The 21,995-nt window shown below is 51.4% G+C and overlaps 1 protein-coding gene across 2 annotated transcripts in view; it reads right to left on the bottom strand.

The window, feature by feature from the left end:
• Positions 1 to 1,262: 1,262 nt before the first annotated feature.
• The window catches only part of WDR35 (WD repeat domain 35), a 65,791-nt gene continuing 45,058 nt past the window's right edge, over positions 1,263 to 21,995 (bottom strand). For both annotated transcript variants that reach the window (XM_020967416.2, XM_020967417.2), the window contains 14 exons: positions 21,449 to 21,502; positions 18,700 to 18,809; positions 17,961 to 18,171; positions 14,045 to 14,125; positions 13,344 to 13,480; positions 12,777 to 12,980; positions 10,894 to 11,040; positions 10,132 to 10,264; positions 9,097 to 9,207; positions 7,535 to 7,699; positions 7,114 to 7,254; positions 5,670 to 5,826; positions 2,052 to 2,292; positions 1,263 to 1,890 (listed from right to left, as the gene is read on the bottom strand). In XM_020967416.2, the coding sequence (XP_020823075.1) occupies positions 1,740 to 1,890; positions 2,052 to 2,292; positions 5,670 to 5,826; positions 7,114 to 7,254; positions 7,535 to 7,699; positions 9,097 to 9,207; positions 10,132 to 10,264; positions 10,894 to 11,040; positions 12,777 to 12,980; positions 13,344 to 13,480; positions 14,045 to 14,125; positions 17,961 to 18,171; positions 18,700 to 18,809; positions 21,449 to 21,502 (2,043 nt within the window). In that variant the 3' untranslated portion in view covers positions 1,263 to 1,739. The remainder of the gene's footprint in view (positions 1,891 to 2,051; positions 2,293 to 5,669; positions 5,827 to 7,113; positions 7,255 to 7,534; positions 7,700 to 9,096; positions 9,208 to 10,131; positions 10,265 to 10,893; positions 11,041 to 12,776; positions 12,981 to 13,343; positions 13,481 to 14,044; positions 14,126 to 17,960; positions 18,172 to 18,699; positions 18,810 to 21,448; positions 21,503 to 21,995) is intronic.

The raw sequence follows: 21,995 nt of genomic DNA, 5'->3' as shown, positions 1-21,995 counted from the left end.
CCCCCCCCCAGGCTCTCCCTTCTCCAGCCTCCCCAGGCCCCCAGGGCCTTCCCTCTAAGAGCACTGCCCAGGTACATAGTTATCCCCTGTCCGAAGGTGACCTCCTCCAGGGCCGGGACGTGTTTTTGCCCTTCTTTGTATCCCCGAGTTTAGCAGTGACTAGCACATAATGAATGGCCGTCAGCTGAGCATGGCACTGCCTTCTCAAGAAACCCGATGCTCCCCACTGCCCGTAGGACGGCTCCAGACTCTTCCACTTGGCACCAGAAGCCCCTCACAACCTCCCCGCTGTATCATACATCGCTCCCCTTTGTGCACACACACGCACCCACGTGTGCCTTGCTGTCCACACCACAATCCATCTCAGCCTCCTGTCGCAAATCTGGAATGCTCTCTCCCGCCTCCCCTCTGGGGGGCTGTCTGGAGCACTCCCTCAGCCCAAGCCCAGCTCCCACATGAGGCCTCACCTCTGCAACAGAGGGCATTCTCCACTCCCCGTACTGTTTGTATCTCCAGTGCCTGGCCCACACTAGATGCTTGGTGATGTGTGGAAGATCACGGATGGCTCGTGATGATGTGCTGAGATGCAGAGGAAATCAGAGATTCCTGAAAGCACCCAAGTGCACAGTTGAATATTTCCCTCCTCTCCCCTGTGCCCTGCCCTGGAGTTCTGAAGGCATGAATGACGAACCAGTCAACAAGTCACCTCAGCCATTCTTCCTGGAGGGAGCATCTCAGTCTCCTCTCCTGCGGCCCCACCCACTCTCCCTGGAACTTCCCGGACTAGAGGGCCCCTCTCTGACCACCAGGTCCCTGGGGTGTTATCTCTGTTAGAACCTGGCATCGTCTTTGCTTTGGAGTCAGTGTCTGGCACAAAGGGAGCACTCCATGAATGAATGTGCTTTGGTCAGTCAGTTGTATTATGTATTATACAGGTGGGTGTTAAGGAAGCTGGGCTTTCATCTCCCACAAACAAACACTTAGACTTTGTGACCCTTCCTTGGAGGCCCGAGGCCGTCCTCCCCTGGTCATCAGACACTGGCTCAGGCAGCCACAAATGCTGTTTGCTTGGGGCTGGCCTCCATTCTGATAATGCAGACATCATCAGATGGCAGTTCTTCGACGCCCTTCGATCTGTCAGAGTTGCAGAGGAGACCTGGACACCCCGATGCCCCGATCTGCTCACAGCACACCCCGGAGAGGAAGCATCACACATGCAGTGAAGCTGACTGTAATACAGAGCTGCACACAAAGACAAGTCATTTGAGCAACAAGATATCGTTTTATTGTTTTCTCCATGAAAGAAGAACCGTCAAATAAAAATCCGAGATTCCGATCTTGGAACTTAAATAGATAATTGCCGTCCTCCCTCTGAGGCAGCCTCTCTTTGGGAGCCTGGGTTCCGTCCAGAGGACGCTGTCTCCCAAGAACAAGCCTGGAAAACAGAAGAGAAGGCACCCGCCCATCTGAGGGCCACCTTTGCCTCCCTGAGACTAGAGATCAGACACAGAGCCACACCAGGAAAGCCTATGTCCTGCTGGTCCCAGAGCCGCGTGGACGCAGCCAGAGCGCATCTGTGCTCAGCGCTTGAAGTGTGACTTTTACCTAATACGGACTGGGTGCATCTTCCCCTAGGCATATCCCAAAACAAAACAGACAGCCCCTGGGCCCAGGGAGGAGAGTGTATTTCCTCTTGTGAAGTCCCTAGGCACCCCATCCCCCACTCCCCGCACCAGCTGCTACCCCACTGAGCTGTGGCACAGGGGGCAGAAGTTATAGTTGCTGATCTCCTGGGCCAGGACACAGTGCTTGCACACGTTACACATCCAGAATTGGTACTCCATGATGGGGCTTCCCGTGGCCACACACGTCGGGAGCTTCCCTTCTCCACTGCAGGAAGGAGAGAAAAAAATCAGTCCCCAATTCTGAGCCTGAACCAGCCCCTTCTCCGGACCACTGAACGCTATGAGAGAACTGCGGAGATGAACTCTGGAGGAAATGTCTCCGACTCCTGGGGGCACCCGGGGGTCCCCGAGGGAGGCCCCACTCACCCCTCCAGGAGACTGTCCAGCTCTGACTTGCGGTTGTCCTTCGGGGTGTGCTTGGTGAAGATCTCCAGAGCCAGATCCTCGTACTGCTGCTTCTGCTCCAGGCTCAGGGTCTCCAAGGACTCCAGCTTGATGAAGGCTTTGGAGCAGGTCCCAAAGGCCCGGCTGGCACACCCACACAGAGCCAGCAGGGAGTAGATCTCCACGGCAGGGATGATGTCCTCGTAGTCCCGCAGGTGGAGAGCTAGGAAGTCAACGCAGGTCTTTACGTGGTGGGTCCTTACAGGTGTGGCCCTGGACCCTGTCATGGGGCCTGGGGAAAGGCCACGGGGGAACAAAGGTTGGGGGGAGGGGTCATGCTACTCATTTAAAGGCACCTTGGTAGGGGCAGCCAGCCCTGGAGTCAGGAGGACCTGAGTTCAAATCTGACCTCAGACAGTTGACACTTACTAGCTGTTTGACCCTGGGCAAGTCACTTAACCCCAAATGTCTCACCAGAAAGAAAAAAAAAAGAAAAATATAGCAGGATGGAGTTGTACCAAGCTAGACGAGTACGCGAGCACACGTGCACACACAGGACAAACATATGTTAGTGTTCTTTGTGCTGCTTAATCTTTCACTGCAGCAAAAGGAAACTTGACATATTTAACATGCACTTCCATATCACTGTGTTTGCCTGCAGTTGGAGGCCCCCTACCCATCTGCTAAAGTGCCAACAGACTCATTTCTGCCAGGGCGGCCACCAGGGAACCGATTCTTTGGCCAGTGAAGGTGACCCTTTAGGAAGCAAAGAGAATTCAAAATGGCTCCCAGCCCTGTCCCACCACAATCTCCCTTTGCAAGGACAGTAGCGGACAAGGGGGAGGTGGGCTCCACACACTGATCACACTGGTGTCATTCCAGAGAGGCAGCCCTTGTCCCCCCGCCAACAAATGGAGAAGGAAGGAAGGATATTCACAACTGTGAAGGAAACGTGGAACGTGAAGAAGGTGTGGACAGTAGGACAGTTCACAGCATCTCCTTGGAGGGGCAAATCAAGGACCTGTTTCACCACCCCCCCAAAGGCAACAAGAACAGTCATTTCACTGAACCCTCACTCACCTCACCTTTCAGGGTTCAGGAGGGGCCGAAACAAAGAGGGTGCCCATGAGCAGAAATGCCAAGGACCCAGGAGCAGAGAAAAGTCTGCCAAGAATGTGGCAAAAGCCCTGGCCCATCCACACCACCCCTGGCTGGAACAGGAGGAATGGGAAAGCCATCTTGCTGTGCAAACAGCCGGAGGAGCCTCCTCCTCCCGGATCACAAAGAGCCTCTCTCCAACCCACTTCCTGGAGGGAGGAGCTGGGGCACAAGCCACAAACAGGAGGGAGAGGGAGGATGATAGGCTCAGGACTCCCCACCATCCAGAAAGGGTAGGACGTGGGATGTGGGGTAGAATCGAATCAGAGACAGCTGAACTGGAGTCGAGGGGAGACTCTAGCGTGCAGAGATCCAGCTCACGCACAAAACAAGGTAGACCAGCCTCGCAGACAGCACAACATCAGCTCGGTGCGAGGCCACCCCACAAAGAAAGGCCAAGTGTACAAGAATAAGGCAGGGCAGGATGGCCCGTCTGCGCAGGCACTCCGTGGGGGTTCTGGGCACCACATTTTGAAAGGACGCTGACAAAGCGGAGCGCATGCAGGCCCTGGGCAACTACAAATGTGAACGGTGGGGACGTGAGACCTGTTATTACATGGCAGAGACTGGCCATGTTCTGCTGGGCCCAAGGGCAGAACCAGGAACTGTGGGAGGAAGCTGTCCCAGAGGTGGGGTGGGCTGCCTGCGCAGGAAGTGAGCTCATCACTGGAGCTGGGGATTCCCTGTGGAGGTGCGTTGGACTAGATGACCAGGGAGGTCCCTTCCAACACTCAAATCCTCTGATTCTGAATCCAAGGTCAGCTTAGCTAAGCTTACTGAGGCTCATGCTGGAAAATAGGCAATAAAGGAATATTGTGGGTGGGGAGAGACTGAAATTACGAAAGACCTGAAGAGGAAGAGAACTTCGCTAAAGACCCTGAGGACAAGCAGACAAACCAACAGGAAAAATATTATTAAGAGACCAGAAGACGGGGGGCCGCTAGGTGGCGCAGTGGATAGAGCACTGGCCCTGAAGTCAGGAGGACCTGAGTTCAAATCTGGCCTCAGACATGTAACACTTACTGGCTGTGTGACCCTGGGTAAGTCACTTAACCCCAATTACCTAAAAAATAAAATAAAATAAAAAGAGATGGGCAGATGGCCCCCACATCCTGTACGTGAGTCCAGACATCTATGGATGAATACTGCAAGAAACCCCTGATGAGGCCGAGGACCCTGGGGACTGCCAAGAGTGTCCCCACAATGCCGTCCCTGAATGAATTAGGAGGGAAAGGAGGCTTGCGAGAGCAGAACTTATAGCTGGCACAGCAGAAGTAACTGGTGGAATGAAAAAACTGAATCCACGTTGGCAAACCTCACAAAAGGAACAAGAGAAAACAACAGATTAAGAATGCAAATACACAGAGGTGGTAGGTAGCCTGGAACTTTTAAATGTAAATGTGATCTCCATACAAGCAAAACATAATTGATCTCAGAGAGAGGATGTGTAGAAACAATTTAAGGATGACAGGTCTCCCAGAAGAACATGACAAGTAAAAAAAACTTGAATACTGTAATGCAAGAAATAATCTAAGAAAACTATCCAAAAATTCTGAACACACACAACACACACACGTACAACACACGAAATAACAACACAGCGTCAAGTGAAAGGACTCACAGACCACCTCCAGAAAAAGCCCTATGCTGCAAACTCCAAGACACGTTGCAGTTACATATAGCAATTCCAATGACAAACAATATATTCTGCAACTGACCAGGAGAAAAACCTTCAAATGTAAATGAGGAAACAAAACCTGAATAAAACAAGACTCCTTAATACCTGCCTGAAAGCAAAGAAGGTAATGGAATAATACGCTTTGACGACTCCACACTGCAACCCAGGCTGACCTACCTTACAAACCTCAGCCTAACAACCCATGAAAAAAGATGATTTTAAATAAAAAAGCAGGATTTGAAGTTTTCTTGCAAAGAAAACCAAATGTAAGCAGATTCTTTGCTTTGTGAAAACCCCAGACAACAGAAACACAAGAAGGCACAAATACAGCAACGAAGAAAGGTGCAGGTGAGTTGTCAGTAGGAGGGAATTAGCCACCGGCGGGACTGAGCTCCTGCTGCATTTCTCTGCTGCAGAGCTGAGCTCCGTAAAGCTGCCCGGCATCAGAACAGCCTCGTTCAAGGCCCATTCTCTTACGTAGGCAGGCCTTGGTGATTCACCTACGGTATATTATGGTGTAATCAAATTACTTATTTCACCAAATAAGATAAATAAGCACATGGAGGATGGATACACTGTCTTTCACAATCAGATGACCATCAAATCTTTAGGGTTTTTCATCTGGCTGCCTGCACGAGACAAGCCTCACTAGTCCACTCCTGTTTTCTGTCCTTGTCCCTAGCTGGCCCTGCCTCGCCACCAAATCTAGAGAATGGGCGCTCAAAGGATCACATACAAGGGCTTCCCAAGCACATTCTGCTCACCTGTTTTCAGAGCGGTGTCGACATAGCCCTCATACAGCTGCCTCTGTGCGAGGATGAAGAAGTGGTAAGCTTCGGCCCCTCTCCAGGCATTGTCTGTGAACCGATTAGCTGAAGACAGGACTTCCTCCTCGAGCAAGCCAGCTAAGGCTGAGGTAGCCTGCAAACAGAGGGCCTGACATTCGCCTCTAGGAACTAAGCCGGCCCCTTTCAAGGGCAGAAGGTAGACCGGGGCGTCTGAGCTTTTCTGGAATGAGCTAATCAGAAATCTCTGAGGACAGGCCAAATTTTTTGTTTGTTTGTTTGTTGGCTAGGCGATGGGGTTAAGTGACTTGCCCAGGGTCACACAGCTAGTAAGTGTTACGTGTCTGAGGCCATTTTTGAACTCAGGTCCTCCTGAATCCAGGGCCAGTGCTCCATCCACTGCGCCACCTAGCTGCCCCTAAATTTTTTAATGATAACAATGAATCCTCTTAGGCGCATGAATGTATGGAATTTTTAGCAGCAGTCCATCAGCCAGACAGTGCCAGGTCATAGTTTCTGAGGAACCTGACACAGCCCAGCTGAACTGTCTTGACATCAGCAGGGCCAAAGAAGTCAGGTTGTCTCAATTCTGAAACCAGGTTTCCAGCCCGACGGATGAGGCTCAACTGAGGTTTCCCAGGTTTCATGAAAGAGAAGCTAGGTTCACGGGGCCAAACCCTGTCTTCAGGTAGAGGAGGAGGGAAGGGAGTAAAGACTTACACAGTGCCCACTCTGTCTCATTTGATCCTCACAACAATCCTCTCGAGTAGCTGCTACCATTATTCCCATTCACAGAGGAAACAGGCTAAATGCCTCACTCGGAGTTAAAGAGTGTCTGAGGGTAGATTTGAACTCGGATCTCCTGACCCTAGGCCCAACACTCTAGGGACTGCGGCACCACCAATTGTCTTCCTCACCTACTCATCTACGTCTTAGCTAAGCAGTTGTGGTTTGGACTTAGTTTGGTTTTAATTTAGTTTTTTTTGTGGGAATGGGGACATTGCTAAAGTAAAGTCTCAGGGTGGGTGGTACCTGAGGGGTCACATCAGAGACGTGCTGGGCACCAAGGGAAGAGAACACAGCCTTTCAGAAACTCCATTAAAAATAAAGTTTTCCATGATAACACATATTATGATCAATTGGTGTTAATTTTTAAAAATTTAAGTACATGTTTCAAAGGGATTTATTTGCTAAAATATGGTGTTTACACCCATGAAAATAAGAAACTCATTCTAAGAAAATGTAATTAAACTCCATTTAAAAAGCATACCCATTTCATCAATGATGTTCTTAAGGCCAATAAAGCAGTGAGGCAAGGACTGTCCCCCCCCCCATAAATGCTGATCTACCCTCTCAGTCTCGGCCCAAAGCCCAACGTCAATGGCAGGAGGAGGGAAGCCCAGAAGAGGGTAGGAGCTCTCACCTCTGAACTCTTCCCTTTAACCTTTCCCCGCTGGGCGTTCTTCATCTGCTCGTGGTACTGCTCTATGAGCAGAGCCGACAGCACGTACAGCTTCTTCACTCGCAAAGGCTTGGACCTTTTCTTGGCTTCTTCATCCGCAATCTTAGAACAGACAATCAGGGCAGCAGCCCACCCTGGCTCCCCAGGAGCTCCCCCACCGAAGGCCCCACACACAAGGTCCCGAGTTACGTCAGCTGCCCCATAACTAAAGGAGGAACACTTGCATGGGGTGACCAGGGAGCGTCCTCCTCCTGCCAAGTCAGCTGAGCCCTCATCCAGCCTCCGCCGCGTGGACGAGGAAGCTGGCTCCAAGAACAAAGGGCCTCCCCCTCCCCAGCCCGCTATGACCCTCGATGCACTCCCTAACAGGGAGCGGCCGTACCTTGAACATGAGTTTAGCAGCGTCAAAGAAGTAATTGGCTTTCCGGTAGAGCTCGATGGCGTCCAGAGTCTTGTTCTTCTCCAGCAGGTGAGCCGCATAACGAGCCAGCAAGGAGCCGATTTCCTTCATGCTGTGATTTTTAGCCAGCTCGACGGCTTTGTTCCACTGAGGACACACAAGAGAACCCACAACGTGCAGTTTTCCAGCCAAGCACAGAAAACCAACACAGATGTTAAAGAGACAGAGGCTGTGATGCCAGCACCTGGCTAACCCAGGCCACGGGGAAATGACGGACTGCTGGCCTGGAGCTGACGTGCCACACCCACAAAAGTACCGTGAGTCCTGTAGATGGAAGCTGCACTACGGCCGTGGAGGCTCCACATTTCCAGGCACACTCAACCAGCACCAAACACAAGAAAACAAAAATGCATTTTCCCACAGTCAAGCAAAGGTGCTGTTTCAGATCGGGACCATGCACAGCTCATCCACTATTTTCACAAAGGCAGCAGCACTTTCTTCTTCACAAAATGTATTTCACCGGATGCTCCTACTCTGCAGGCTGGTAAGAGGCCCTTCCTATCCTAACTGAGCATTTTCATTTATCTCATTCCATATCTTTCTACAATATCAATTAGACACACCAGGAAGGGAAGAGGAACAGCTAAGTCCAAAGAAATCTAAGGTACGTCCACGCGGTTCCTTCCCCTGGCTGTGACCAAAAAAAAAGACAAACAAACTCCTAATAAAACGTAGGGAATGATGAGATGATTTCTGCACACAAAGCTGCCAGACTAACCTTCAGTCCAACTCAACAAGCCTTCTATATGTCAAGAACCAGGCTAGGAGCCAGAGACCCAGGACCTGCCCTTGGGGTGCTTACATTCTATGTGGGAGAAAGAATATGTACCCAGAAGAGTAAAGACAGAAGAGCCAGGAAATAAGCGCAAAGCCGTCTCAGGGTCAAGAAAAGGACTCTTGTGGGAATGAAGACAGGCTCCTCAAAACAAAGAGGACAAGGCTGCCTGTGCTGACCGTCGGCTTCCTGAGCCCCGGGTACCACCCCACATACACACACACACACACACACACAAGCAGACACGTGCGTGTGCACACACACACACACACACACACACACACACACACACACACACACACACAGCCTGGGGGAATGGGAGAGAACCTCCTGGATCTTATCTGGAGAGAGAGGAGAATGGCCCCCAAGAGTCTCCCTGGCCCGCAGTAAAGGCCTCTCCCTGCCACCTCATGGGGCTGTAGCTCATGTAGCTCTGCAAAGCTCCTACTGAGCGCATGCCTGGCACACAGCAGGTGCTTAACAAACAGGGCTTCCCTTTTCCTGCCCCCAGGTTACTCCCCCTGGACCACACACACACACCCTGACTCTGCACACCACGCCACCCTCTAGCTCCCTCCAAACCTGCCACAGCCTCCTCACAATCAAACCAGAGGACCGACAGCCACCCTCCTAAGCTCCACCTGCTCTAGGAAGGTGAGTGGAGTGGCACGAAGGGCTGAGGTGCTGCGCAGGCAGCTCGATGCCTCACCTGGTTCAGGTGCACGCACGTGTCCACAGCGGCTTTGGGTTGGTTGCACTTCAAAAAGGCGGCCACAGCCTGCTCACACATCCCGACCCTCACAAACATCTGGGCAATCTCCTGTAACAATGACAGAAACTGGGATCTGGCCAGGAGTCACCTGACCAGGTCCCAGAGGACTTTTCTGCAAGCCACCATCTTTCCATCACCCCGGGATGGACCCCGCTGACCGCGGCCCTGTCCTTAAGCAGAACCGGGAGTGCTCTTTGCTCATTCACTCTAAGCTGTCTACACAGCTCAGGGATCGTCCATTTAGAGATGGAAGTGATCCCACCCTCTACTGACTCCCATTTTACAGAAGAAGAAACAGAGGGCAAAGGTGAGGCGCTCTGTACAAGGTCCCCAGGTTGAAGCCAGGACGCTGCCAGCTCTGCCCCGTGGTGCCTACCCTTCCTTCCCCTCCGCAGTGCATGGAACTTGGGTCTCTTCACTCGCTCTTGGTGATCAATAATGGGAGGTGGGAAGCCTCGAAGGCACACTCTAGAGAGCTTAGCCACACTGGACACTTGGCTCCAGCCTGGGTGGCAAGCACAAAGGTCTAGATCACAAGGAAAAGGACGGCCGCTCCCGCTGCTTGGCTGACCTTCCCATTTCCATGACAAGCATCCTGTGCGTCTCCATGATGCAACCCTGAACCACCCTGCCCCTTTCTGCCTCAGTTCCACACACACACCTGCCCAGATCCCCAGACCCAGACAAGGTTCCCAGAGGCCAAGAGGTCACGGAGGGACAGCTGCAAGCAACCCCTCCCTCAAAGGAATACCTGCTCTGCAAAGCCATGGTGTGTGCTCGGACAGTGTCTGATGCCAAGACCCCTCACTCCCCCAGGACTGACCCCTGAAGTCCTGTGCTCTGACCCCTGGGGTGGAAGGAGAGGTCCTGGGGCCAGAATCAAGGCTCCAAAGTTCTTCTACCTGGCAAAGTGCCCTTCTCCCAGGGCAAGGACATCAGCAAAGTGCCTGCACCCCATCTGAAAACACTCACAGGAAGAAGTTTGTTGTTTTCTGGCAGGGAATTGGCCAGGTTCTCGAGACCCTCGTAGTCTTCCAACATGTAGTAACACTCGGCCAAGCGCTCCTGGTTTCGACCTTGCACGTAATACTGTACGGCATTCAACCTGTGCAGACAAAGAGTGTGACGGACCACGGCTGGGCACTGCCATCCTCCATGCTAGCACGACCAGCTGGGAGCCCTCGCTAGTCAGAGTGGGTCATCCGCCTCGCTCCCCCACAGCCAGGCCGGGAGTGCTCTCTTCACCTCTATTCTCCACACCGGCCCCTAAAGATGAGGGCATGGTACAAAGTCCTCAAAAAGGACATGGTTGGGGATCTCCAGAAGGAAAGTCCACCTTCTCCTGGTTACAAATGAATCCCACAAGGAAAGGTTGCTCTGAGGCATCAAGGGCCTCAGACCAGGGCGAAGGGAGGGAGAAGCTGCCTGGGCCTCCAGCTCAGCCCAGGCTTCCAAAACTCCTGAGCTTTTGCAAACACCTGCGGCCCCAAGGCTGGGACTAGCCGAGTCATGCAGCTCCTTCCTTTGTGTTAAGTCATGTGCCGATATGGGCTTGTCAAAGGGAAAGGAAAGCCCCACTTTACAGATGAGGACATTGAGGCAGAAACCAGTTCCTGCCCCCAGGGCCTGCCCTGTGGCACCCCCTAGTGGCCTTGACACATCCTCCAAAGGCAGCAGCAACCATCGCCCGCCTCTGGGCACCATACACACACATGGGCAGGTCCAGACAGGTACCATTTTTGTCGATCAGCAAAGTAGTCTCCAATGGCATTGTGGGCTTGCTCAAGGAGGCTGTCGTCAGCATCACCAGATCCCGTCTTCAGTAACTGCAGCACCCGGAACCAGTCTCCCAATTTCAATCGAAGGCCGATGGCCAGGTCCCTACAGACGACAGGAAGACATGGGGTAGACCCTAAAACCTCAGCAGGGCCTCAGAAGCGCATTACCACAGGCCTTCTAATCCTGAGCAGCGGGTAGGACACCTACAGAACAAGATTTCTGCTGTCCCTCCTTGGTAAAGGTCTATGATCTTACTTTGGAAAAGATAATGTTCAGTGTGCCTTCCATCTACCCTCTACAGAGGACACAGAGGTATCTGGTGACTGAAATGAGGTCTCCCCGCTGGATTATGAGCGTGAGGCCCAGAGCTGTTTTTACCTTTCTCTGTATCTTCAGGACTTAGCACAGTACCTGCACACACTAGGTGCTTACTAAATGCATTCTGATTGGTTGCATCAGACATCCCTCTTTCTGGATTTCAAACAACATTGACTAAGGATAAGGGCAGTTTACACCCATAAAGACAGCTGTTTCACAAATCTGATGTATTAATGGTCAATCTAACCTGAGCTGTACAAATACAACATAGGACATGGGTGGGAAGCCCGCGGCCTCGAGGTCACATGTGTCCCTCGAGGTCCTCGGGTGCGGCCTTTTGATTGAGTCCAAGTTTTACAGAACCAATCCTTTTATGAAGAGGATTTCTGTGAACTTTGGACTCAATCAAAGGGCTGCACTTGAGGACCTAGAAGGTAGAAGGCCACATATGGCCTCGAGGCTGCAGGTTCTCCGCCCCTGATTCTTGCTTGTTTGGGGGGTTTCTGCCCTACATGGATAAGAAGAAGAGAGGCGAGAGCCAAGGAACAGAATAGTCACTCATCCAACTGCCAAAAACGGAGTTAAAAAACACAAATAAGTGTCGAAGGGAGTCTCTTTGATTCTGCAGTAATTCCTTTTTTTTTTACTGTGTACGGACATAAACGAGACCCAAGACCTTGCACGGTCTGCTGAGGGAGACAAAGCTTGCTCAAAATGGCAGCCTCAGAGCGAGGTCACTTAGCACTGAGCAGAGCACACAGTAAGCACCTAATGAATGCTCCACACAGGAACAGGAATTCCATGGACGACACCTCAGACCGCCAGCCATCCGGCCTCTGGTTGCAGCCCTCCCACCAGGGAGGAATGCCCTCTTTTGGCCTCTTGGCAGCGCCCTATCCTGGCTCTCTGGCTTTCCGGACAGGCAAGACACTCAAATGCTTCTTCCACAAAGAACCTGCCAACCCTGGAAAAACAGAGGCCACGTCCTCGCAGGCGCCTGTGAACACCAGTTGTGTGACTCATAAAGGGCATGACCTGGGACGGCTCCGTGGATGGAGCCCACTAACACCCCGACAGCTTTCCTCACAAACCTCTATTAAATCGATTCCACCCTTCAAAGGGGAAACAGGCCACGTGAGGCACAGAGCTGCAGTCTCACAGTTCTGCTTTGTCTACAGAGATGACCTTTTAACTTAATGCTGAGTTCAGACTTTTTAACAAGGTAGCTCAGCACATGGCCTCGGGGGCCTTGGGGGGGGAGGGGCAGCGGCCTATGGGGAGGCTGCTTCCCAAGACCTAGGGAGGCGGCTAGGAAGGGTCTGGAAGCAGGGAGTGACACAGGCAGATGCAAGCCTGAAGACTCCTCGGGCAGCGCACACAGGACAGACTGAAAGGGAAGAGGGCGCAGGCACCAGAGAGCGGCCAGGGATGTGCCTGCCACGCACGGCCTCACCCCGATGTACCAAGTCCATGGGCATCTCTGCTCAGACCCTGCCGGGGGCAGGCCGCTGCCAGCTCACCTTCTATCCATGTCCAGGTACATTCTCTCCGCCTCCTCAAACCGGCCAAAGTAGGCTGCCACCTCGCACTGCTTCATGGACTCGCTCTGCAGGTTGCCAAGCCGCTTCACAAACTTGATGCCCTGGTAATCCTTGCAGCGCACGAAGGCCTGCTCGGCCGTCTGCAGGTCCAGCTTCTGAAGGGCGGCTTCCGCCAGCAGGCGCCTGCTCGGAAACACAGAGATGGAGTCCTGACCCATCTGCTTCTAGTGCAGGGAGGCAGAGCGGGCTTTGCCCCATCTCTAGCATAGATGAGCTTGGGCCTGGAACCAGAAAGCCTGGTTCGGACCAGGCAGCCTCAGTCTCCTCATCTCTAACACTGGGACGCCCATCCTCCCAGGACCTCCCCCACCCCCCAGGCCATTGGAGGCTTGAATGAGATGGTACACGATGGGGCTTCACTGGAAGGACTCCCACCTAGTGCTGCCCAAAGCCCATCTAGAAAAGGAAGAAGAGTCAAGAACCAAAGGGCCGGGCCCGCCCCCACTGCAGACACTGAGGAAGCCGAGAGCTGGGCTGAGTTCTTACCATAGCCGGGGATGGGGATTGTCCTCAATGAACTGGGAAGCATCATCAATGCCGACCTTCTCAATCAACGCTCGACTGTCTCGCAGGGATCGGATCTCAAAGTTAATGATATAATCCTTATTAGGGTGTTCAGGGTTCTAGAATGACAAAATGAAACCAGAAATTCCCAAGCACTTCCTTAAAACATACCTACACCTGGTCTTTTTAACAAGGAAAGGTGATCCCTGCAGAGAGGCCCAGGGAAGGGGAGGGAATGGCCTATTCAGCCACTGACCCTCTGAGACTTGTCCAAAGTGAACATGAAGCTGGGGGGAGGAGGAGGATCGGCCCTGCAGCAAGATCACCGGTCCTCTAGACCCCCACCCAGCAACAGCCACCAGGACCAAAGTGCCCCTAAAGACCCTTCTGCTGGCAGAGGTGACAGTCCCCAGGGTCAGAGCCCAGGGGAGGGTTCTGAGGGCAACCCTGCAGCAATAAGCCCCCCACCCCGGACACCAGGAGAACTTCCACTGAGGCACCCTGGGTGGTGCTAGGGGCCTCAGAGAACACCCAGAAGCAGAAGGGACAACTTAAAGGTACTGGAAGGGAAGCAAGGAGTCATGCACTACATCTCAAGCAGGAGAGTGGACTCCAGCTCTCCATGTGACCCTTTTCTTCAGCCAAACAGTGAGTTGAGAAGTAAAACAAGAAAAGGGCATTACCTTTAGTATTTCATCCAAGAGAACCGATTTAATTTCCAAATCTTCAAAGTTACAAATGTATCCAGAAGTCTGAATGGGTTCCTTTAAAAGACAAACCAATCTTATTTTTTATTTATACAAAGTCTTCCTCATGTCTAGTTAGGCATCTAAGCTTCCTCTGCTTAAAACAGCAATCTGAAGGCTTTTCACAGGCTCTCCTCTAACAGAAGGGATGTCGCTTGCACGAGGACACGTCGGCCAATCAAAGATGTCAAATACGATGCTGGAGTGACACAGAACTCCACGTGTAAGAGAAAGACTAACAAACACCGTGAGCAACTGTGGCCACAAGTGTGCTTCCAAAAACCTGTCCTGTGCTAGGCTCTAAAGCTGAGAATCACAATGACGCGGCCCTGGGGCAACAGCTTCGTTATCCTAGAAGCTGATACAACATCAGAACAGGTTCAGATGATCAAAAGAACAGTAACCAGAAAGAAAGGGGCAACAGGTTCATCTCTGAGAGTCAGCCCTTTGGAATGAACAAAGGTAAAAACTGCCAGAACCGTGAGGAAAAAAGCTATCAAACCTAACTGGAGCTAAGTGGCCCCAGAGGGCGAGGCTGGAGCTGGGCTTGGCTCTGCGGGCTCTCTGACCAGGAGAGAACGGGAACGGCAGAGTTCTACTGGGTCCAAGCTTTTCACCCAAATCATAAAACCCATTCAAGTGGCTGCATTCTCTGAGAAAACATTACCAGACGCCAACATTTCTCCTAAAAGCGACCAGACAATAACAAGACAGAAATGTGTGAACAGGAATGAATCTCCTCAGAGAAAAAGGAAAAGAAAGCACTTAGAGGCAGCTAGCGCTCTCCGGGAGCCGCAGGACACCAGCTGGTGATGTGACCACACATCTGTCCCCGGCCCATTTTTACTGTGGGCTCAATGCTGACAAAAGAAAGAGACAAGTAGGAGATAACAAACTTAAAACCTGGGAAAGCACGAAGGGAGAAGAGCGGTTTTGGCTGGAATTCATGGCCACTCATGACATGAAAGAGAGGAGAGCACACCCTTCACCGAGCCTGGAAGGAGAGGAAGAAGGGCTGCCAGAACACAGACTCCAAGGCTGCCTGACGTCAGGAGTCCTCCTGTGGGATGACTGAGCCAAGGCCCGGGACCACCCGATGATATCTCCCACCCCACCCCCTGGTTCACGAGGCTGTTTCACAAAAAGAAGAAGCGAGCTAAGTCAGGATCCAAAAGCAGTGGCCGCAGGGCCCAGGGAAACCCAAGCAAGGCGCCGCAGCCAGAGGAGCGCCTGGAGGGAGCCTGGAGAAGAAGCAGGCCAAGCCAGAGCCGCAGGGCACAGGGAAACCCAAGCAAGGCCCCGCAGCCAGAGGAGCGCCTGGAGGGAGCCTGGAGAAGGAGCAGGCCAAGCCGGAGCCGCAGGGCACAGGGAAACCCAAGCAAGGCCCCGCAGCCAGAGGAGTGCCTGGAGGGAGCCTGGAGAAGGAGCAGGCCGAGCCGGAGCTGCAGGGCCCAGGGAAACCCAAGTAAGGCCCCGCAGCCAGATGAGCGCCTGGAAGGAGCCTGGAGAAGGAGCAGGCCAAGCCGAAGCCGCAGGGAAGATTTCAGCACGATGCCACAAGGTCTACAACGTCCTCACAAGTCCTTCAAGAAAAATAAACTCCTTGCCCTCAATCCTCAATGGAAATGTCCTTGTCAGCAAAAAAAGAGCTGGGAGACAGAGTGCCACCCACAAAGTTTCATGGGCAAATCAAAGAAAGGTGTGAGCCTGGAATTTGTGGCTAACCTCTAAAATTTTCAAGAAAAAATGCTTCATCTCGTGGTCAGAAAGGGCACAGCACGGGCTTTCACAGGCCGCCGAGAAGAGGCCTGTTTAAAAGCATGTCCTCAGAATGTCAACAAGCAGGTAGAGGGACGGATTCCAGAGGACGTGAGCCCCACTGCCCACTGAACACCCACAGCCTCGGCCTTTGCTAAGGAACGGGAGGCTCCAGAGAGAAGTCCAGACAGCGGTCAAGCTCCCGGAAACCCACCTCCCTCTAAAACTAACTCAAGCCAAACAGTAAGGGAGCCAGGCCCAGAACAGAAGCTCATGCCCCTAGAAGTGGCCTTTTCTATTCAAGCTTCCTGAGAAACAATCTTCCACCAGGAGAACATTTCACTCAGCACTGACTGCTTCTGTGTGTGTGTGTGCATGTGTGTGTGCATGTGTGTGTGTGTGTGCATGCGTGTGTACATGCATTTGCATGCACGGGAAGGAATGGGTGAGTATGAGACACACACACCCCATTCTGTGCAGCCTGGCACACCCACAAGCATCTGACCACACTGACCGGAAGATGGGGTGCAGAGCCCACCCAACCGGAAGGGACACTGGACGTACAAGTCCGCCTCCACAGCCACCTCACCCCCCTTTGCCCTAATGCCCCTGCCATGAGTCTCCAGGAGGTAGCACCACGTCCAGCAGCCCCAAGGTATGGATGCCCTCAGCCCTGGGCCTTCCCAGTTCAGCTGCAGTGCTGCTGCTCAAGGTCTAAACAGTACAGAGGCTGGCTTCAAGCTTAAAACAAGCCTCAGAGGGAAATCACAACATGAGGCCTTTTATCAAGTCCAGATCACTCTGACCCAAGCAGGTCTCAGCGGGCGATATGTGGGAGAAGTAAGGGCATTCCGCTCAGGGTTTGGTGGAGAAGCCACAAGGGGGCTCCCGTCTCCAGGCAGCCCCTGATTCTCAGTGCCAGGGTCGGAGCTGAGGAGCCCCTCCAGACTGGCCCATCATCCAACTATTCCTAGCTCACCTGTGTCCCACTGTGCTGGGGGAAGGCCCCCTCCCCCCTCTGTCCCAGGAGCAGCAAGCTCCTCCTCACACCTGGCCTGAATCGGCCTCACTGCAGCTTCCGGACTAGCTCTGCCCACAGAGCCAAGCATGACGGGTCTGGACGGCTCCTGAGGACCCGGGAGATAAGGCAGCCCTGCCCTCCGCGGGGCAGCGGTTCCCTGTGCCAGTGGGGATTAGCTCGGCTAGGCCTGCTCTGCTCATCGATAAACAGGGAACAGATGAGAGTGAGGGGGCAGGGGGGACAAGCGGGGAGCCGAGGATGCTGTAACCAAGGACTCCACGAGCTTCGGCCAAGTGCCAGTGACAGGCCAGGCACGGCCAGACAGCCAAAGGGGTGACAGCCTGAGTACAGGTGTCTCTGAGGACAATTTAACAGGGACTCCCAATCCACCAAGAGGGTAGGTTTTTCATCCCAGCCCCATCGATCGCACCTCTATCTTCAGAGCTCCTGTCTTTTCTTCCTTTTAATTTAAGTCTCTGCAATTAACCAAAAACTACTTTCTCCCCCTCCCACAGCCCCTAATATTGGAAAGAAAAAGACCAAAACCAAAACTCTGGGAACAAATACTCATAGTCAAGCCCGACAAATGACTTCCACTGACTGTCTCCACAACACGCAGGTCTCAGCCTGCCTCGGGGCCCAGGGCTTCTCTGTCACGAGGTGGACCACAGTCACATGTTTACTGCAGGTCCTTTCAGAGAAAGTCAGGAATGTCCAAAGGAATTAAAAGTAGGTGCCCCCCAAAATAACACACAGCAGGACAACATAATGGGAGAGAGCATCCGCACGAAACCGAACACTGCGTGCGTTGCTATGACTACACACAGCCCTGGGAGGAGCCGGGAAAACACATCCTCCTTCACCGATGGGGCAGGGACCAGGCTCAGTGATGCCTGTGTCACAAGAAAAGGGGAGGAGGAAGAGACAGCATCAGAAGGAAAAGCCATTCTAAAAGCATGCAGACGCACGCCCATAAATTACAGGGACGCGTTCTCTATCTGTGCTTAGGAACCCCAGCCCGGAGCGCCCGGCAACGCGCCCAGGCTCCAGCCTCCCCCCAGTCCTCGCTTTTACCTCGGGATCCAGGTTTCTGAACACATACATCCTTGTCTTCTCCATCATTGCCAACAAGTCTGGATTGTCTTTGGCCCATTTCATATCCCAGACATCTTTACGCTCCAGCTTCAACAGCTCGCCTATTGTCTGCTGCCCCGTGCTGTCTGTCACGCGAGCGTCCAAGTCAAAGAAGGTCAGGACACCAGAAATGTCTATGACAGCAAGACGGCTGAGAATTTGGGAAGGAAGAGAAAATGCCATTGGAAGATGATCAGCGGCACTTACAAAAAGGATCAGCCATCATTCGTCAGAAAAACACACAGACAGAAAACTCAAGAAGGCAAAGGAGCTCTACCATGATCAGTGGCTTCCCAACACCAACTTTCATGAATAGGAGTTAAAGAACTTAGCTAAATGTTGTTCAGAGTCCACAATTATTCCACTTATAAAACCAAATTCCTTTAGTGATAAATGAGTACAGAGACAAGAACAATGAACACAAAAAGGCAAAAGTTATCTTGCAGTTCCTGAAATAATGCTCAGAGCCCACATTTTACATCAGAATAGATATCGCAAACAAAAGAGGGATCTATACAAAATGCGATATGGACCCACCCTGTACATTACCACTAGACTAGAACTGTATTATCTGCATAAAACATGTGCCTTTCACATCTTTAAAAATGATTCCAACTCTCTTCAATGACAGGATTCTTTCCAAGTCACACTTTTTTTGGAAATGGCTAAAAATCCTTACCTGGAGTTGCAATTCAAAGACAACTGGTAAGCTCGACAGGGCAGGGAATACTTTTGAATCAGACCAACATTAGGAAGACTGTATCTCTGAACGGTGCCAGATTCACGCCCCTGAAAAATTAGGGAGAGAGGTTTTGTTTACCGGTCTCCACAATCTGTGGTGTCTCATCTACACCTTTTTCTATGTTTACATAATTAAAAAGCGTCTCGACCTCAAAGACCTGAATGAGTGAAAAGCGGCTCCCACCTCCAGTGACCGGGAGAGCATTAGGAAAGATCTCATACAAGAACCCTGTGAAGGAACCAGCCTAGGCCAGAGATGGAGCCTCAGGGGCAGCAAAACCAGTCTGACTAGAGTGTGGGAGATGAGGAAGGAGGGGCGCCGGAGAGAGAGTGTGGATGCAGGCCAGCTGCAGACTTCAGAGCCAATCTGAGAGGTAAGTAAATGGGTGATAAATTAAGAAAGAAGATATGGGTTCTAGTCCTGCTTTTATCACTGGCTTCACTGCATGGCCATAGAGAAGTCCCTTCTACCCTCTGGGTCTCACTTTTCTCCTAGGAGAAATGAAGACTGTTTGTCCTCAAGTCTGACTTCCCTGGGTCTCAGTTTCCCCATGTGTCAAATGAGGGGCTGGACTAGATATGGCCTTTGAGGTCCCTTCCAGCTTGAAATCAAATGAGATAATATTGGTAATGCAAACAGTAGGTGCTTAATAAATGAAGACTAATGCGCAAGGGAGTGACGCGGCCAGACCTCTGCTGCTGTCGCTGTTGCTGTTCGGTCATTTCCATCATGTCTGGCTCCCCATGAGCCCATCTGGGGTGTTCTTGGCAGCGGTACTGGAGCAGTCTGCCATGTCCTTCTCCAGCTCATTTTACAGATGAGGAAACTGAGGCAAACAGGGTGAAGTGACTTGCCCAGGGTCACAGCTAATCAATATCTCAGATCAAATTCGAACTCGGGTCCTCCTAACTCCAGGCCCAGCACTCTAACCACTGTGCCACCTAGCTGCGCCCTTGGTTTACTTGCCATATAGCTAATTCTGCCCAAATGTCCCAAGGAGACAGAAAACTCATTGGGATACAAAGATTAAATCACATTATCAGAAGACTGTTTTTAAAAGTTAAGCAAGCCTGACCGTACTTGAACTACACTGTAACTGAGTTCCATACGTGCAAAAAATTCACATTCAGTTAACTCTGAGGACATTAAAGATTGGGGAAACACTCATTTCTCAAGTTAATGTGTTAAATACAGTAGCCCAGTGAGTCCATTTCAAAGATCAGAAAAAGGCAAACACTAGCTTGCCAACAGTCTCCCGATCTTTCCAAGTGACATCTTTTCCTATGTCGTGACATAATTAAGCACAGTAATAACAGCTGCCAGTTGGGCAGCACTTTACAGAGTTTACAAAGCCCTCCATGCAGATCACTTCATATAACGACCATAAGTCTGCTGCCTTTACATAAATGACTCCATCTTGTATTCGGCTGCCGTTTTGGGCAGAAGCATTTTGATGTATTTTTCAATATTAAGAGAAGGACCTGTGTGGTATAATTTGGTAAACAGCATGTCTGTTCATAAATAAATAATAAACTGAAGGGACCCTCAGACAGAACTGACCATCAGTGGGAAATTTTGGTAAATCACCTTGTTATTACCTTGGATCATAAGGTACCAATCAAATTAATTGGTAAACAAATCACTGGTCACCAGTCAGAACCAGAATATAACCAGTACTTGGGTGTAACCAACACTTGGGTACAAAAGTAATGTCCACAGCAAGAACTATTAACAACCCACCACAGGCACCAATCTTCAGGCCGTTCTGAGGGCAGGACTAGGGCTGGCTCCTGCATTCCCACTCCCACTTGATGACTTGTGGGCAGAGGTGATTGATGGGGACTCACCAACTCGTCAGAACACTACCTCAGAGGGCAGAGGTGGAACCCTGCCATTGAATACTGGAAGGAGAGCCACTTAGCTGGAACCCTAGGAATCAGAATGGCAGTGCGTTTCTAGTGGAGTTGATGTTTTTGTGGTCTAGGAGATGATTACAAACTAATGTTTGTATACTTTTGATTAATACAGTTTGACTGCATTGCATGAGGACTGTAAATCTGATTCATTGTTAGTCAGCAAGTATAACAGTAAGCTGGTTTAACACAGACCCTAAGGCTCCTGCCACACCTCACTCACATTAGGTTTCTGTTACATCTCCCTTGACCCTTGAAATATTCCAGCGAGGGAGGCACAGAAAAGGAAACTGAGGCACTTCTCAGTGACGTCACTTGACTGCAATGACACTGATGGTAGGTGCCAGGGCAGAATTCAAAGGCAGGTCTTTCCTAACTCTTTTTGCCATAGCACAGAGACTGACTGAACCCGGACAAGCAGCTAGGCCAGGGTCTCCAGTACAATGCAGCCACCTACAGTGGGGAAGCAAGCAGTCTTTGTGAACTCCTTTCCTTCCTGTCTATACCAGGCTCCTTGGAGCCACCCAAAGGGGCCAGTTCCTCTCTCTTCTATCCTCCTAAGGGACCGCCAGGGCAACAGATTTGGAGGCAGCTGTTTTGACAACCATTGTCTAACCTGCAAGACACATTTTCAAACTCTGAGTCCATCTCTTGATGGATAATGAGAACATATTATGGTGCTAGGCTTTTGGCTAGGCTAGGCTTTTTTTTTACTTTACTTTACTTTTATGATTGAAACAAATTATTCACAAAATAAAATGTTCATCACTTACCACAATCAGTGTCTTATCAGATGCTGTTATAGCACAAATGGGATCCCCAGTTCCCTAAAATCCAAAAGAATACTATGATTCATTGATTCAATCAACAAATATTTATTAAGCACTTACAAGGATGAATAAAACCTAACCCCTGCCCTCAAGGAGATTATAATCTAAAAGGGAAGAAAGCAAGTGAGCTGGTGATGAGTATCCTCACCACCAGCAGGGTTGGGGGCATTCTGAGGAGGAGGCCCCTCGCTTCTGTGGGAATGCTTTAAACAGCTAACAGGGATGATTTCCAGGGAGAGACGGGGGGGAAGGCAGAGGGGACAGCTCCACTTCACTGGAGGTAATACCCAGACAAAGCAGTAATGGATATGGAAGGCTTGGGATCTCCATCACAGTCGGCAACAAGGTGGCACCACAGTGCACGGAGCTCTGGGCCTGCAGTCAGGAAGATCTGAGTTCAAATTCAGCTCCACTTCCTCTGCCTGCCTCAGTCTCCACTGTAAAATGGGGATAATAGCCCTTCCCCCCCAGGCTGTTTGAGGATATTTGT

Source organism: Phascolarctos cinereus, unplaced genomic scaffold (assembly GCF_003287225.1).
Source record: "Phascolarctos cinereus isolate Bilbo 61053 unplaced genomic scaffold, phaCin_HiC Scaffold_2;HRSCAF=192, whole genome shotgun sequence".
NCBI classification, from domain to species: Eukaryota; Metazoa; Chordata; class Mammalia; order Diprotodontia; family Phascolarctidae; genus Phascolarctos; species Phascolarctos cinereus.
Note: the sequence above shows the minus strand (reverse complement) of the source record. Positions and strands in the feature narration are given on the sequence as shown.